At 45.9% G+C, this 17,346-nt stretch overlaps 2 protein-coding genes across 3 annotated transcripts; one reads left to right on the forward strand and one right to left on the reverse strand.

Annotated features, from left to right (window-relative positions):
• The first annotated feature begins 191 nt into the window (after positions 1-191).
• On the forward strand, positions 192-6,281 carry CCNDBP1 (cyclin D1 binding protein 1). Of its 2 annotated transcripts, XR_006019804.1 has the most exons (12): positions 192-323; positions 415-474; positions 1,138-1,217; positions 1,829-1,910; positions 2,375-2,471; positions 2,720-2,793; positions 3,084-3,160; positions 3,798-4,051; positions 4,442-4,502; positions 4,701-4,813; positions 5,476-5,522; positions 5,891-5,935. XR_006019804.1 is itself a non-coding variant. In XM_042049266.1 (11 exons), exons 1-11 carry the CDS (start codon positions 257-259, stop codon positions 5,997-5,999), a joined length of 1,008 nt encoding a protein of 335 aa, XP_041905200.1. In that variant the 5' UTR covers positions 192-256; the 3' UTR covers positions 6,000-6,281. The 2 variants fall into 2 exon arrangements, 1 of the variants encoding a protein (XP_041905200.1); XM_042049266.1 differs by lacking the exon at positions 4,701-4,813 and having other exon boundaries at positions 5,891-6,281.
• Positions 6,282-6,754: 473 nt separating this feature from the next.
• Positions 6,755-14,719, reverse strand: EPB42 (erythrocyte membrane protein band 4.2). Its single transcript, XM_042049255.1, has 13 exons — positions 14,572-14,719; positions 13,778-13,963; positions 12,865-13,095; positions 12,209-12,327; positions 11,387-11,509; positions 10,849-11,023; positions 10,348-10,486; positions 9,857-9,960; positions 9,302-9,544; positions 8,147-8,467; positions 7,539-7,699; positions 7,165-7,298; positions 6,755-7,021 (listed from the first exon to the last, which is right to left on the reverse strand). Exons 1-13 carry the CDS (start codon positions 14,579-14,581, stop codon positions 6,871-6,873), a joined length of 2,097 nt encoding a protein of 698 aa, XP_041905189.1. The 5' UTR covers positions 14,582-14,719; the 3' UTR covers positions 6,755-6,870.
• Positions 14,720-17,346: the final 2,627 nt, after the last annotated feature.

Below are 17,346 nucleotides of genomic sequence, written 5' to 3' on the forward strand. Positions count from 1 at the left end.
TCTATGGGGCGGGGCTCTCTGTGGGGCTGTCCTGTCTCTACGGGGCTGTGTTGCCTCTGGGCGGCTGTGCCGTCTTTGTGGGGCGGGGCTGTGAGGAGGGGTGGGCGGGGCGGGGCTGTGAGGGGATGGGCGGGGGGGGGGGGGGGGGGGGGGGGGGGGGGGGCTGTGAGGGGGGGGGGGGCGGGGCTGCGGGGCCGTTCCAGCCGCTCCCGGAGCGGACGTGACGCGCGGGCCGCTCCGGCGCCGCCCCGCAGCGATGGAGGCGCGGGAGCCGCTGCGGGACGTGCGCGGGGCGCTGCGGGCGGTGCTGGCGCGGCTGCGAGGTGCGGGCCGGGGCCGGGGCCGGGGCCGGGAGGGGGTCGGGCCGAGCTGGGCCGGCTCCGCGCGGGCTGAGCTCTGTCTGTGCCGTTGCAGAGGGAGAGCCCGGCGAGGGCCGAGAGCCGTTCGAGCTGCCGCGCTTCTGGGACGCGCTAGGTACGGGCGGGGAGCGGCCGGGCGGGGCCGGGGCCGGGTACCTGCGGGGCAGGGTTGCTATCCCCTGCGGGTCTCCAGCTGTGGGACGTGCCCTCCGTCATGGAGTGATGGAATCATCAAGGTTGGACTGTGATCATCAAGTCCAACCGTTAGCCCAGCGCTACCTCTGTAACCCCGAAACCACATCGGTGCCAGATCCAGCCTCCTAAACATCCCCAGGGCTGGTTACTCCACCATCTCCCAGGCCAACCTACTCCAGTGCCTGACCACCCTAACTGGTAGCCAGACACTCCCAGGTGTGGCGAAGCAGCGGCCGATATTGAGCTGTTGATACAAGGTTTATAAAGGTCTGTGTTAAAGCCTCCTGGCATATCCTGGTGAAGGGGTCATGAACCAGGATGCAGACTGGGGTTCTGGTCATCGCTACCAGCCAAGTGAAAAAAAAATAGAGAAAAAGCAGACACAGGACACAAGCAATATGCATGGCACAAATGCACCAGGAAATTTTTCTTTGTAGTGGGATTTGGTTATGTGTTTGTATGGCTCGGATGTAATGGTAAACAAGTAGTAGCATCAGAGCTGTTGCTTATCCGGCTGCTCTGTTCTGTTATCTTTTACCCAAGTTACTTTCTCTTCTTTTGCTCCCATTGGATTTTTTTTTAGGTCAGACATTCCAAGTAACATCACAGGAAGCTACAAAGCTGAGTCTGGCATTCTCAAGGCCTCCACTACCTTCTTCAGAGGTGAGAGAAACCCTCGGCAGACTATGAAATTGCAGTGTGTGTGACAAACTTCAGGTATTTCTTGGTTCACTTGACTAAATGGGCTGCATATTATAGAGTGTATTAACATAATCCAAGAACTGCCCAGAGAACTAATTTCTGTGAGATAGAGAGACATACTAAATAGAAGTATTCTTATATTCTTTAACAGCTACAGCTGGTTGCTGATAGAGACAGAATATTGGCGAATACAGACCTTAGGTCTAACAAAGAATATGCTACATTTTTGCCATTAATTGAGAGAAGTTTATCATGCAGGTGTTTGGAGGAGGAAAAAAAAAAAAAAAAGACCTCCAGTTCAGAATAATGATCCAAGTTACTTTTTCCTCTCTGATGTATGACCACCCCACCAGGGAGTGTTTTGTTACTAAATCATGAGGCAGGTTAAAATGCATACAGCTTTCTTACTGGGCCTTCTTCTCATGCTATATTTGTTTCTCAAGCAGGCTGGTTGTTGTTATTCTTCCCTTTTCTCAAAGCAGTCTGAAAGCCAGTGATTGCTTGTGAGGCTTTCTAAATGTGGTGCAGCTGTGTGCTACTCATGGGTGATCCTTTTGCCTCTCCATTTTCAGGATTGCCAGAAGCTGAGTGAGGATGTCCAAAATGCCATTCTTGCAGTTGCCACAGTGTACTACTGGCTCCCCAAGAGCCAAGGTGAGACAGTGACAGCAAAGTAGTCACCACTGTGTAGGATGGTGGTTCTTTCACCATTACTGTATAGAGAAACCCAGTATTTCAGAGCCTAATAAGAGGTCTGGTATCAGCGAGTTTTAATTAGAATGTTATCCCATTAGAATGTTATCAACTATTCTGTAGACTTTGAACATGTTTATGAGTGAACTACTTATCTGTCTGCTGCTGCAGGTTTCCATCTGTGGGAGAGTGATAATGCAGGAAGTTGCGTAGTTTGATTGAGCATTGGAATTTATGAGGTTTTGAAATCCTTGTCCAGAGTTCTTTTGGAACTGGGGAGCATTTTGCCTTCTTCAAAGTACTTGTAACTTCCTTTATACAGTGTATCCACACAAGCAGAGCAGTCTGTCTGTTCATCTTCAGCAGTTGCTTTCTGTCAGTGTGACTTTGTGACAACTTTCTTGCTCTTTTTCAATTTCAACCAGGTACTACTCTTCGGAAGATGGTTCGAGATGCTACCACTGAAGTAGTGGAGGGGATGATCCAACTCACAGACACCATTCTCAATGCTCCAGTGGAGAGGTTGTAATTTTCAATCACACGGTTCTGTGATTTTGTGATAATTTTTGGGAAAGAAGGGAAGAAAAAGTTACAGGTGTCCTTGTTAGGAAGCAGCAAGGGCTTTACACACGCATGGCATACTAGTGACAAGCTGGTTGGTGATATCTTTGCAGCAGAGCTTTTCCTAGTGTGAATTGTCTTTGGTGCAGAAAATTAAGTCTAGCACGGTGGTGTTATTGACTAACTTTGGGGGTTTTATTTTGTTTCAGCTTGTCTCAGGAACAGCTCATATCAACTGGAGGTGTGTGGGAGGCCTGTGAGCAAGTGTCTAAGCTGCCACGAGGTGAGTGTTGTAAATGCAGAGCAACAGAACTAGGACATGTTGTCTTGGAATATCAACAGCTTTTGCAAGGGCATTCCAGCTGGTACAACGAAGGCCAAATGACTCAAAAACTTGACTGATTTTGAAATGTATGAGCTTGGTAACTAGGTCAGATTCTTTGCATGACAACAGTGCAGCTCTGAGCTCTGCAAAAAGTTTGATCCTACAGTGACTGCAAACCTAGGTGAAGGTTGTTGCAAACTGATCAGAAACGGTGGGGTGTCACAGTTTTCATCCTTTTGCTTTTGCAGATAACCAGGCAGCAGTTGTGTCGGCTCTGGCTGCATGTCTAGGTGTGGTCAAGGATGCTGTGGAAGAGATGGAACATGTAAGGAAGCCCCTAAACCTTAGAGGAATCTGCAGTGGTGGATTCATAGACTCAGAATATTCTGAATTGGAAGGGATACGCAAGGATCATCGAGTCCAACTCCTGGCCCTGCACAGGACAACCCCAACAATCCCACCATGTGCCTGAGAGTGTTGTCCAAATGCTCCTTGAACTCTGGCAGGTTTGGGGTTGTGACCACTTCTCTGGGGAGCCTGTTCAGTGCCCACCTACCCTCTATGGTGGTTCAGTGATGGAACACAGGAATTATTTTACATACAGGCTTTAATATAAATTTGTTCTGACATGACCTAGATTATTGTTTTATGCATATATTTTAACAAGTTTTTATTGTCAAGACTGGCTTACTTTGTGTAAGATTTCCATAAAGCCATGTCCTGCACTGGGGAGTGGGGAAGCAATTTAGGGTCATGTAAGAATGGCAGTATTCACCAGGTTCTTGCTGTTTGCACTGTTAAAGTGGTGGATTAGTTTTTCTTAATCCAGTCATTTTAGGATTAACCAACTGAGATTCCTCCATGAATTATTTATAGAATGTCTAGATTATGTTTTCCCTTTCCTCCTGGGTATTGCTGGAATTGATGTTAGCTCTGGGTTTTCAGTGCCTCTGTGTTCTCAGGCACTGGTGGAGGGGCAGGATCCCTATGGGGACATCATGGAAGATGAAGAGCTGGGCTTTCGGGGCAACAGAGACACATATTGGTCAGAGGCTGACCGGCAGCTGCTCAGCTCCTGCATGGGATTAATGAAGGCTTCTAAAGCTTGCCTGAAGAAGGTCTTGGCTGCAGTGAAGGCCCATGGCAAAGCTGAATCGCCAGAGCAGATTGCTCAGCTGGATGACCTGGCAGACATTGCTAATGAGATCAGTCCAAGGTAAGCAGGGGTCTCCCCATGCTGCTTTTCCCACTAGAGCAGTCCAGGTCTCTCTTGAGGTCTTGAGTGAGGAGTAGGAACAACCTTTATGATACTGGAGCTGTGAGTGGGTGGTGGACACAGGCATGGTAGGAAGACTATTACAGCATAAACTCTTGAGAGTTGTGTAGGTCAGGAGAGGAACATACACTGCAGTTTGGGGTGGAGCTGTGACCATGTCTCACTCCGCAGTGAGAGGGACACACAGGTGACTGAGAAGTAGGAAGCATCCCATAGGTACAACTGGTACCTCACTGTTGCTCCTGTCTTGCATTCAGGGTGGGTGCAGGCTTCAACCAGGATCTGTGAGTTGTGAACATTTCTTCCATTACTCCCCTCTTTTCTGACTAGTGTTGATGAGCTGGCACTGAGCATGTACCCCCCTGTGAACCCCTTGGCTGTGCGACTTAATGTGAGTATCTGCAGTACTGATAGCTCAGTATCTGACTGTCTGCATGTGGGACAGTGGCCTGGCTGTAAGGAACGGGAAGAAATCAGATTGGAGGGGTTATGGGACTGTCATGGAGAGGTGGGTGTTAGTGACTGCCTCAGTTATAATTTCTTTGGGATGAAGAGTGCCCTTTGTTCTTGCACACTTAACTTCCTTCAGGTGGAAACACATTCTTCATCTGTACCTCTTCAGGGAAGAGCTTGGCAACATGAGGCTTTAGCTCTGAACTATAATCATAGAGATTTCCAGTGACAGAACCTCAGGAAAGCAAGGTCTGTGGCTGCCTGTGTACTGCAGATGTACTTTTTTCCATGGGTAATGCAGACTTGCTCAAATAAAGTTATCTATGAAATTAAACACTCACTGTAAGAGTTTATTTAACCACTGAAACAAGCTGCTCAGAGAAGCAGTGGAGTCTACATCTTTGGCAACACTCAAAACTTGACTGGGCAATGCTCTGGCAACCTGGCTGAATTTTGAGACATCTCTTGCATCATAAATTAAGTACAAATCTCCTCATATCTAAATTTTTTTATTCTTAATCCTGGTTTCATGCCTTTGGCCAGTGGCTTGATGTTTTTGGAATAAAAAAGAATTACTTAATATCAAATTGCTTTAAAGCTAGTCACTTGTAACTTTGTACTCTAATATCAGTTTCCAATTTCTAATAGGCTTACCTTTTTTTTTTAAAAAGCATTCTGATGTATACTTTAAAAACAGCTGGTTTTTTTTTTAACCTGTCACAGCCAGCAGTAGATTGGGAGACACTTCCAGCATGGCAGTGATGGATAACTCCATTCTGCATCAGGATCCGTGGCAGTTTTATTCATTCATGTCTCTTGGGCATTCCTATATTCCTTTCTTTTCCAGTACTGTTCAGACCCTACTTTTCGTCAAACTTGGCTCACCTTATTTCCCTTTTGTTTCTTTCTAGGCTGCTAAGTTGGCCTCAGTATTAAAGAAAGTCTTAGAGATTGCAAAGTGAGTATGAGCTACAGTTCTCTAAGTGTGTGTTCCCTGCTATGAAGGTTGATACCTTTCTGCCTCATGGCAGAGATGACCTATTTCTAGACAGTAGATGCTGGCATTTGAAACAATGATGATGCTATCTACCCACAAAGGGATGGGAGTAAGAAAAGGATGCTAGGGGTGATAGTGGTTCCCTTATTTTGGGTTTGGGACTACAGACATGGGGTGTGGGTTTTTCCTTGCTCAAAGCCCTCTGGGGCTGGGGCAGCTGTCTTTTAGTGCTGTGTTTATTCAGCACTTCACAATTCCCACTTGTTGCATGGATGCATAGGTATAACACACCCAGGAGGCTTCCCTAATGAATTTCCTCACTTTTGCAGGACAAGCCATGTATGTCCACCATCAGAGGAAGGCTGGGTGCAGTTTCTTACTGGTGCAGTAGATCACAACATGAACAAAGTCAAGAACTTCACACAGGGTCAACTTTAGCTCTTCTGTGCCTACCCGTGTTGCTGCCACTGGCTGTGGCATCTGCATTTCCAGTGAACTTTGCTGTTCTTCAGCTGCTTGGAGAATGATGAGAACAATGTAGGAGAGAACTTTACTGCTGCTTGGAAAAACTTCTCCAGGAAGCTGCCCTTTTGCCATTGCAGAAGGTGTCATTTTGCTTGGATTCTTGGGATGATGCAGTGCTGCATCTTAATGTGCCCTGTTCTTCAGACATTACAACTACTGTGGGGTTCCAAGAAAAATAAAATATTGCTAGATTTACATTAGTTGCTTTATCTGTCTTCAGAAGGCAAAGGATATACAGAATGAAAGGGTCTTGCTTCTTTTGCAAGCAGACCAATGAATAATTATAAAATGTGCTGCGCTCCTGCTATTTCCTGTCTAACCTTAGAGAGCAGTGAACAAGCTTTCTCTTTTTTATGTCCTCAGAAAGCAGCAGAAAATATTGTTTACTGCCTTACCAAGTCAAGGATCAGTAGGGGGAGAAGAGTATATCCCTAGAGACATGCTACATCTGTCATCACTTTAAAGTTCCAGGATATCCTTTACTTTGTCACAGGTAGGGCAAAAGACTAAGCGCTGGTGGGCTCAGCACAAATGTGGTGAGAAATGCAACATCTGCTGGAGCATTCAGTCCATCTTTGTCACAGTGAGGTTCAACTTCTAAAACTGGAGAGTGGACGTAGTGGCAGATGGGAGAGAGTTGAGTTTGTGCAAATAATCAAAATCAGACATGGTTTTAAATATAACTTTTATTAAACTGTTAACATCTATGCTTGTCTAAGATCAGGGCACAGATCATGACCACTCTTTTGTAAGCAGAACTGCAGGACCTGTTCTGAGTTGGGCTTCAGGCAGCAGCAATGTTGGTAGTTCTGTAGCTCTTCAGGTTCTGGAGCTGGAGGCAGGTAAGACATGCAGTGAGTCTTCTGGGCCCTGCTCGGGTGGGGGTGAATGGGATCTGCAGCTCTTGAGTGCTTTTAGCTTGCACAGAGCCCAACCTGAAAGGAAAGAAGGGATTATACAGGAATCACACCTCTTTTGCTTTTAGTTTCCTGGGTCTAGGATATGCATTTGCTAGACAGGAATGTGGTGCCAAAAAGAAAGAAAAAAACAGTTCTTGGATCAGTCAGTTTGCACTTACTTGTAATTCCTTTGTCTGTAAATGAGCCCCTGCCCTGTGACTGCTATCACACACTGCTCCAGGGGTTCCATGAGGGGGTTCTGGAGGCTGATCTTTGCTGTGCTTGGCTCATACTGTACCATGTTTTCTGGGAACTGTTGAAAGAAGGAAATGAGCTGAAACTGAGAAGAAAAGATATTCTTCTATGATTAAAAGGAGATGTATAATTTTTCGGCGCCTGAGCTACCATTTGCCCGAAGAGGCAAAGTCCAGCTTAATTTCTTCTTCTCTGGTTTCTCAGAGAGCCCCTGAACCCAGCAGAATTGTTTTGCTGCTTATGTCTATGAAAGCTGTTTTCTCCCTACTGCAGTGGCAGAATGACAGCCCAATCTTACCTCAATGGTGAGAGGGGAATCACAAATGCTGATGTCTTCCTGTGCCAGGTACATGTAGAAGGAATCCTCATCTCTCAGCACAGCAGTCAGCCTGAGCAGATGGTTCTCTCCCAGCTCTTTTCCAAACCATGTGTAAGGCACAGAGACCTGCAGGTTGTTGACTGGAATAGAGTGGTGAAATAACAGATGATGAGTGCAGTCTGGTCTTTTCCTGCATGACACCTAGGAGTGTTCAGTGCCCAAAATTGTACTAAAAGCTGCAGCATTTAAATGCTTAAACGACCCCAAGTGGATTTGCAGATTGAAAATCTCTAAGGTGATGTTGCCAAAGTGTTTCATTTCACAGAATGGGTGAGGTTGGAATGGAGAATAGTGGACCATCTGGTCCAACCTCCCTGCCCAAGTAGGGTCATCCCAGGGCACATGGCACAGGATTGTGACCAGTTGGTTCTGGAATATCTCCAATTAGGGAGACTCCACAATCTCTCTGGGAAATCACCTAGAACCAACTATTCAGCCAACCTTTTGTAAACCAATGGCTAAGAGCCTTTTTCTGAAATGAGAGCACTAGAGGACTTTTCTAGCCATGCACCCAGCAGAGTCCTTACCTGAATTACTTTGGAGGTTAAAATGAAACTCTTCCTTCCAAAGCTGGGCAATGGGCACACCATTATAATGCAGAGCCTGGATCCCAACTACCAGGTGAGTAGCCTTTTCACCACCACTGTGGTTAAACACTTCAATGGAAAGTGTAATGTCTTGTCCCAGTTGCAAAGAACTATTTGACTGGAGGTGGATGAAAAGGTTAACTGGCTCTTCAAGAGCAGTAGGAATGGAGATAAACTGTGTGGTGATGCTGCTGGTGGTTGTGTCAAGTTCCTTCATATTTCTGTAGGCTTTGTCAAGTACTTTTTTTTCCTGGAGAGAACCTGTCACAAAAATAAACGAAGCACATACTTTAGTATTCTCTCCTGTTTACTAGTGAGAAGCAGCAGGAGAATGGCATTGATTTCTCCTGGTAGTACTGGAGATAACTGTTTCTAAGAGCATAGAGAGATATCCATTTGTGCTTCTGGCTGGATCAGTTTGACAGCTTCAGCTGACAGGGTATGCATTGGATGTACCTGACAGATTCTACGTGGGAATAGTTGTCATAGTTTTTAAAACACCTTGGTGCTAACATCTCTCAGAGTAGAGGAGGCAGCTGCTTTTTGTTGCTGTAGCTAGGGCACAATTCCATGTTCCTGTGTGCAGAGAAGTTGCAGTTATCTCCTGCAGCCATGGAGCCAACAAGCCACAGGTTAAGATGGGGTGGTAGGGTTGGGCCAGGGAAACAGCACTCAGATTCTGAAAAGGGGAGCTACTTGTCGAGGGAGAGATTTAAGCAGTATCTGAGAGCACAATGGTTGTTTTCAGAAAGCTGGAGTCTGAAATATATCTATCTATATTACAGAGGTAATGGGAGGCAGATGGACAGTGCAGAGAGAACAGAAATCAGAAAAGGTTTTCCAGACATGAAAGTGCCTGGTGGAGAAACACCTGGCCTTCAGGAGACCTTAATGCCATTAAGCAGAATGAAGTTTGGGTGATGACCTCTGCTTTGGCTTTTTAGGCAGGAGAATTATGTGTTCTTGTGCCACTGAAGAAGGGGAAGCAGTGACAAGTGGATGACCCCGGTGCTGTGGTTTGGCTCTGCTCTAGTCTTTTACTCCTCACTTGTAACAGTGGCAAGGAATGTGCTCAGCCCCGTGCCTGCCCCATACCTTCAGGGTACTTGTAGTTCTGTGTGATGTCCTCACAGCGTTCACTGCCCACACTCTTGGTGCTGATGTTGTTACCGGTGTATTTTGTGCCACCAAAAGCTGGCTTGAGGGTGTCATCTGCTTTGTGTATCCAGACCTGACACTTGGCATTGATGGCAGCAAAGAAGTAGCAGACATCATAATCAACTTGTGTGTCCCCTTCCTTGATGGCATGAACAGGGGCTGGCCCACAGAAGGATGGACCTGAAGAGAAAATGTGGCTCAGTTAAGATTCAGGTGCTTTCCCTACTAAACCAGTCCCTAGTTTAGACCCATACTGGTGAAGTATCTAGTTTAGGAGGACATTAGGAAGCAGTGATAGAGCTCTTAGAGCTATACAAGCTGCACAAACCAAACAGATAAATAAAGATTTTGTGCCAAAAGTCAACAGGGTGAGTGAGTTGCTGTCCTTTCCTGTCCATTGGAAGATGGGAAAAGGAGGAGTATTGAACTACTTTACTCGCCCCCTGCTTCACTTCTCCCTGCTCTTGCTCAAGCCCATCTCTGATACCTTACCTTTGCTTTTTTCCTGGCAGGTGGCATCCAGTGCCTGCCACCCACTGTACTCTGGTAGCAAGTCTGTCCGAGCCATCCAGCATTCATTCCAAACATGGAAGGTCCTGCAAGAGACAACAGCATGAGCTTATACCAAGGGACTGAGCCCTGAGGTACAGTAAAGCTTTTGCCAAACCACAGCCAGTTAATGCTCCTTTGAAAGAGGTCAGTGCACATTGAGAAGAGCAGAGGTCTGTGTGGAGAAACAAGTGGAGTTTCTCCAGCTGGGCTGGGCTATCATTCTTCCTTTGTAGGCCCTAGAAAGAGGGCACTCTTGAGTTTGGGTTGCAGCAGTTTATCAAGAACAGGCCTTGTAGACAGGATTTCAGCTGAACTGTCTCCTATCACCTCACTTTAGCTGTTTTACCTCTTTCCTGTCCCCCGTGTTTCACTTCCCACATCCAAGTATTGTCTCAAATTCTTGCTTGGGCCCTGCCATGTGTTCTTCTTACCAGACATGAGCAGTATTGTCCTGTGTAAGCAGTGTCCCATCTTCATCATAATACTCATCCACACTCAGGCTGCTCTTGGTGTTGTGAGCCCACGTAAAGCCAGTGACCACCCTGGTAGGAATTCCCAAGCACCTCAGAACTGTGCAGAAGAAAGAGCTGTGAGTCAGTTGTGCATCCTCCTTAAGGGTGCCTTGGCTGATAGATGTAGAGCCTCTTCTGGTGCTAGGCCTGTTAGGAATGGCACCAGGCCTGCTGTTTGGACTTTGCAAGAGGCGTTGCTCCCTCAGGAAATAGGATCTCATAGATGCATTCAGTGAATGGAGGTACTGATACTCCTATCTCAAAGGCAGTGATGCTGAGTGTTGATGAGGAAACTAAGGATTTGCCTCTCACCTAAACATTAAAGGTTATGTTACTGGGATCTGTGTTAATCCAGGCATTTGGGCATATGCTAGAGGTCCTCTTTTGCTCAACACAAAAGTCTTTGAAACAGCACTGTACCTGAACACAGGACTGCAGCAAACACCCAGCACTGCCCATAGCAGACAGGCTGGAATTTTGATGCAATCCACTGCCGGAGGATGGGGCTGCTTCCCAGCCATGTGGAAGGGGGTATCCCATTAGAGTGTTGCCCAGGCTCACATTCTGTCAGGCATCTAAACTCATTGCAGTTCAGCTGCAGAGGAGATGAGAAAGATGTATTCAGGAATTCCCTCTCTTTGGTAGGTCCACCTGATCCTGTTTGTGGAAGCTACTCCCAAAGCAGAGGAAACCAAGAGGACTTTTTTTGTGCAAAGCATGAAGGTCATGGCTGAGCAGAACAGGTGCAGCAGTCTCCTCTGGGATTTATTCAGTAAGTGCACTTTCACTGCTAAGAACCTCCTGCAGCACTACTCTGCTGAGGGAGTGTCAGGACAGGCTGGAGATGGGCAGGAGGTGCTGTTTGGAACAGGCTTCCTCTTTGGTCAGTGGTTTGGCATGACCTGGGGTTGAGAAGGTGCCCCCTGCTTGGGTCAGGGCTGCTCTCTGCCTTCCTTACCATGGCAGCAACTGCTCGGCAGACATGGACGGGGTTCTTGCGCTGGGCAGGATCCTTTTTTCTTTGAAAGTGTTCCCCTAGAGCCAGCAGTATGAAGCAGATGTCAACCATATCCTCCTCAAACTGAAACAAAAACATGTAATTTCAGGAAATTCTCCATGAACTTCTGTTCTCTTGAGTCCCTACAAAGGTTTGTGACTGTGCAGATTTTTTCTCCCTTTCTGCTGGTAGTTTTAGGTAAGTGGGCTGTGAAGGAGAGATTAGGAAGGGGAGCTGAGGACAGACCTCCAGCTTTATTGAAGCTGGGAAATGCATCAGCATGATACTGTGTCCCCTGACTGAGGGAAACTGATGCTTTTCTGGAGCACTCTCTAGGTTGGCACAGAGGTATTTTTATGATCTGCTGGCACTAAAGTTGAATAGAATCCCATTCTAATCATTGGCTGTGTCAGATGGCCTTAGACAAACAGAAATATCTATTTGTTCTCACTTTACCTGTTATATAGAGACAGTACTATTGAGCTCTGCTAAATGCTTTTATACCTGTTGATGAAAGGAAGGCACACAAAGCTCAGATACAGATCAATGAATTTCTTTATAGAGGACAGCCTGAGAAGGAAGCTAAAATTACATGTAGTGGGTTATGGGACTTCAAACACAGGTCCCTGTTCTCCTGCACAGTCTTAGACAAAGGTAGTGGGTGCAGAGAACATGGAGATGGACAAAACTCTTTCATCAGAGCATCCTGTACACACAAGATAAATGCACCCTTCCTCTGCTGGTGGCTGAAGAGAGCACAGACATATTGGACCTCTTGCTTACCTGACTGAAGTCCCAGGGTTGGGCTAGGACTGTATTTTCAGTCCCCTGGTAGATGATGCCATCTTGGTTTAAAATGTACTCCTGCCGCTGTGCCTCATTAGCCAAGAACACCTCATCATCTAGAATAGTGGAAAAAAAAGCATCAGGAAGAAAGCATTCCTGGTCTCAGATGCACTTGCATCTCTCTTACATTAGCAGATTCCACTGCATTTTGGCAGTCCCTGGCATTCTGCCCTGAAAAATACCACAGATAAGAAAGAAGAATTTCATTGTCATCTCTGTTTCCTTTTTCAAAAAAGGTCCTCCAGATCCAGGCTCTTGCACTAGCTGGCTCTTCTACTCTCCTGGCTGGTAACTTCTCTAATACTAAAAACCTCTGTTATAGGAAACACTTCATCAAACATTTTTCCCTTAGCAGAAGGACAGGGCTCTGGCAGTGGAGTACTCCAGGGAAGGGACAGAAGTGCTGAGGCAGGAAACTTTGAGCTTTATGAGCCCCTACCTCTCCTGAGGTGCTGTGAGGAGCAGGGCAGGAGTGGCAGGGAGCTCTGGGTGAGTCAGCCCCAGCCTCCCTCCATGGAGGCAGTGCCAGAGCTCCGAAGTTTTTTTTGTGAAATGACTGATCCCAGCCTCCCTTTCTTTTTCTGACCACCTACCTCGGCACCAGGGATTAAAGAGAAGGGTGAAGTTGCCCAGGAAATGGGAGGATTTGGAGGCACGTAAAAGCAGAGTGTACTGGCCAATGGGGGCATTGGCAGGTGTGTTCACACACAGGGTCCAGAAATTCGGGTCCTGTTCCTCCACTGCTGCACTCCACTGCTTCTGGTCTCCCAGGCTGGAGATGGGAAATTCAGTCTGGATTTCATCTGCTTTGTAACGATGTGATCCTGCAGCCAAAGAAATTTGGTTGTGTTTATTCCAAACATTGTGTTTATTTCTCACATGCGCAGACTGCAGGGATCTCGTCTATCTCTGGAGCCATAGCTGTCCTTGTGAGAGGGTCTTGACCCTTTAGCAGCTTAATGCCTACTAAACCTTCCTAAGGTCAGTATTGCACTCAGGCTTCCATGTTTGAAAGTGAGATGTGCTTTCCTCAGATTTGTAGAAAGCAGGAATGGCTAGAATGGTGCAGACCTGCTGTTCCTGGAATTTAGTGTCCTGCAACAAAAGTCACAGCCAAGTGCTCACAATATGGTAAAATAAGCTGGGGCTGAAAGCTGCTGCCTTTCTCAGGGGTCTCACTAGAAAACACTTTGTAACAGAAAAATCTGTAGCAGGCCAGCTAAGTTTGAACATTCCTAACCCAGGAGAGATCCTGTGAGTACTTGCAAATCATGGAATAGTGAACCTGTACTGGTTATTGTGCTGCAGTGTCTCTTCTGGAAGGGATCTATCTGGTTGTGACCCTGCAGCAGCACGAGACTTTACTTTGCCTTAGATAAACAGTCCACTGGCCTCACATCTAAATTTGGGCACCCCTGCCCAGCTCTGGAGATGGCTTTTGCCCCCAGCTCTGTTCTTCAGGTGGGGGGAGGAGCAGAGCTCTGGTAGGTTTGGTAATGGCATTACCTGTCTGTACGATGAGGAAGGTCCTCTTCATCTGCTGCAGATAGTTGTGTACTGGAGCTGAGAAGCTCACAGTGATGGTGAATGGCTGTCCCCGCCTCACTATGAGCCTTTCAGTGCTGATTTCTTCTGTGTGGTGGTTTTTGTTGTTCTCTGGGATCATGAAATCACATTTTTTCTTGCTCAGACCTATAGTGTGAGAAGATACAGAATGAGTTTGGGGCTATGAGCTGCCTGCAGTCAGGCTCTGAGCCACATTTTGGGACACAGAAACAGCTGATCAAGTGTTTCTCCACTCAGACATTCTCCCCTTGTCTTTGAGCCTTTCTATCCAGTAATGGTAGGGGCCTTCACTCTGAGCTTTGTTCCGCTGGTGTTGAGCTCCCTTTGCTTACCCCTGACATCATCTGGTGCACTGGTGCCCTGCTCCAGGGGCTCAAACACTTGGTCATCTCTCTGTTTCAGTTGTGTACTCTGGCTTAATTCCTCCTGCCCCCCCATTCCCTATGCTGAGGATTCACTTACCTTTGCTTCCAAATCTCACCTGTCTGCCTTAGCTGCTTCTCGCTACTTCTCACACTCCTCTCAGACATCCACACCAGCTTTGGATTGCTGTGCCTTTTTGTGCAGTCTGCTGTGCAAGCTGAGCTCCTTAAACCTTTAGAGCACTTGACTCCTGCCCTGTAAGCTCAGCTCTTCACAGGCCTCATGAGCACTGTCTTGGAGCAAGAACAGATGTTTCTTCCTGACACACAGCTGGCAAATGCTCGGAACTAACAAAAGTGATTTTTGCTTACCTTGGCCCATGGCTGGTTCTGGGTACCATGAAAGTCTTCAGCTTCTGCTTGCTCTGCTGGGCAGTGGCTCCTTCCTCCAGCTGTCCTAAAAACTGTATTCTTGCAAAGTTGTTTGCTTGATTTCTTTGTACAGGGTGGGACATGGTGTTGCCACCTCTCCAGCTTATCTGGTGTGCAGATGTTGAGGACCCTTTTATCTCTCAGGCCACACTGAAGACACGCTACAAGACGAGGTGAAATTACACAGCAGGATGCGAAGCATTTAGAGACAGCCAGTGACAATTCCTTCAAGAAGCTGTGCACTGGGGACCCCAGAGCAGGAAATGTAAATCTTAATATGGCTCTAAACAATGCACAGAATGCACTTCAAATGTAAGTGTTGGAGAGCTGCTCTCCAACATTGACCCCAAGCTACTTAGATCCTAAACCCTTCAAGGAGTTAAAAAAAAATAGTGCATCCATTGCTCTTGTGCCTAATTCAGAAAAGTGAAACCACTTCAAAATAAGAAAATGTGTTAAAAGAAACAGCTAGATTTGTGTAGCCTAGTGCAGATTATTTAAAAATGTTGTGCTGGAGACTTGGACTAAATACATTCTTAAGGTTGCTGTAATATAAAAAGAGCGTCACTGGATTGATGATAATTGGTCGAAAGTCAGGAAATAAGATATCAGAAATGAACAGCTTTCACTGTGGAGTGAGTCATCAATAGTTTTGCAGAAACCTATGATCTCCCACAAACTCAAGAATAATTTGAGAAGTTGATCACATAATTATAGTCCTGTGAGTTCGGTGTTTTTCTTAGTATTTCCATATTAAACTTCACAATTGTTTGCTTTTATGCATCATTTAAGCTAAATACAAACTCTCTCAAGTTTCAGGTTTTTACAGCATAGCCTTAATTGCATAAATTTACTTTCACAGAATAATTTCAGAGTCGTTGAGGTTGGAAGGTACCTCAGAGGTCATCTTGTCCAAGCTCCTGCTCAAGCAGGGTCATCAAGAGCTGCTGCTCATCTCTTGTAGTGCTGAGCCCAGCTCTGGGCACAGCAGTGTGGCCTCACCAGTGCTGCATAAAGGCAGGAATCACCTCCCTTGACCTGCTGGCAGTTCTTTACCTAAGGCACCCCAGGATATCGTTCCCTTCTTTGTGGCAAGGGCACAGTCCTGCCTTTTGTGAGCTTTGACTGCTCTGACTTTTATTAGGAAGCCTGGAGGTCACCAGATTTGCAGAAATTGGGGACACTAAGAACAAGAACATCGAGGAAATCTTCCAAAAAATTCTGTGCTTACTGTCAGCATACATTTTTCGGTGTTAATTATATGTTATTTTTGTATATGTCTTGAACTTGTTTCTTACATAACAAGCCAAACACAGTTTGTGACTGCTGATTTGTGCTCTTTCAACCTATGCAGATTGTAAACTGATTGTGCTCAAACTTCTGACTTTCCTTGCATGATCAGTGTTCTTAAATGCACCTTTGCAGTATATGTGTGAGTTTTGAACCTCTAAATCAGAGTGGTTTAGATACAAGGAGCTATTTATCCCATCAGCGCTGCCTTGTAATGACTCTGTATACAAACAGTACCATCTCTTGGTCAAATTGGCAACTGCAAGTAAGATTTCCTGCATAGGATGCATTTCAACTGTGAGCAGAGACCTACTTATTGTCCCTTTGTGTCTTTCATGACACTGAAATGGGCTAAAAAAGCCCATGGAGAAGGTTAACACACAAAAGAGACTTCTGCATGTAATACTCAAGTGCTGGTACTGGCATTCCATCTGGTGAGAATGGGCCCCCTGTCCCCAGGCTGTGCCTACAGCCAGGGCTGCCCTGTTCCAGGTGCAGAATCCAGCACTTGCCTTAGTTAAACTTAGTTGGTTTTGTCACTTCTATATCCACTGCATCCCTGACATGCTCCTAGAAATCTTAAGGAAAAGTAATCCATCCATAAGATCCTTGGAAGTGTCCATCCTGCCTGGATATTATTTTATTATCTTTAAAGTGTGTAGGGGTACTTGTTGTTACAGGTCCAAATATAAATCCATAAAAACTTTATTACCTTTAAAAATAGAAGCTTAAACTGTTTTGTGAGCATCTTTAATAATTGGGTCTCTTTCTGAGTGTAGTGATCAAAAATTATATACGCCCAAGTTTCCCTTTTATTGTGTCTACATTTCCAGCTCTGGCGTGGAATACCCATGAATTAGATAGGAATTTTCCTTTTGAGGGGAATTTCTTGTTGCTTTAGAGCAATAAGAAATGCTTATACTGTGCATTGGGTTTTGTCTTTTATAGCAAGCAGTGCCTTCCATATTCAGTACAGGAGAGTGACAAACCAAGAGGTAAAGCAGTGAGGCTTTGGTGGCAGAACAAAGTCATTTGAAATAACCAACTTTGGCTATTTCTGGTTGATTTTCTTTTTTTTAATCTGAATCAAAAAGCTTGATTGATGGGGAAGAAAAATTCACCACCCTGGAGGCTGATTTCAGGGTCTTTCAAGACCAATTCGTGGTATGAATATGTCATATCAGAGAGTGCTCAGTGGATTTGTTTTTGGAGTGATCAGACTGGAATGAGAGCTGGCTGGGTCAGCCTCTTGGGCATGCTCACATTTAAACTGCATATTTATAAAGAAAAATACTGACAATTAGCCATATTTTACTCCACCAACTCCCATTGACTTCTGACCAAGGGCTGTGTAAAGATTGTAGGTTTGACAAAAGCAATTTAAATCCTTCCTCGGGCACTTACATGTTTTTCTCTGTAACACTC

The sequence above is a fragment of the Corvus kubaryi genome, unplaced genomic scaffold (genome assembly GCF_017639235.1).
Source record: "Corvus kubaryi isolate FWS band 111438036 unplaced genomic scaffold, C.kubaryi_AGA036_p1.0 134, whole genome shotgun sequence".
In the NCBI taxonomy this organism is placed as follows: Eukaryota; Metazoa; Chordata; class Aves; order Passeriformes; family Corvidae; genus Corvus; species Corvus kubaryi.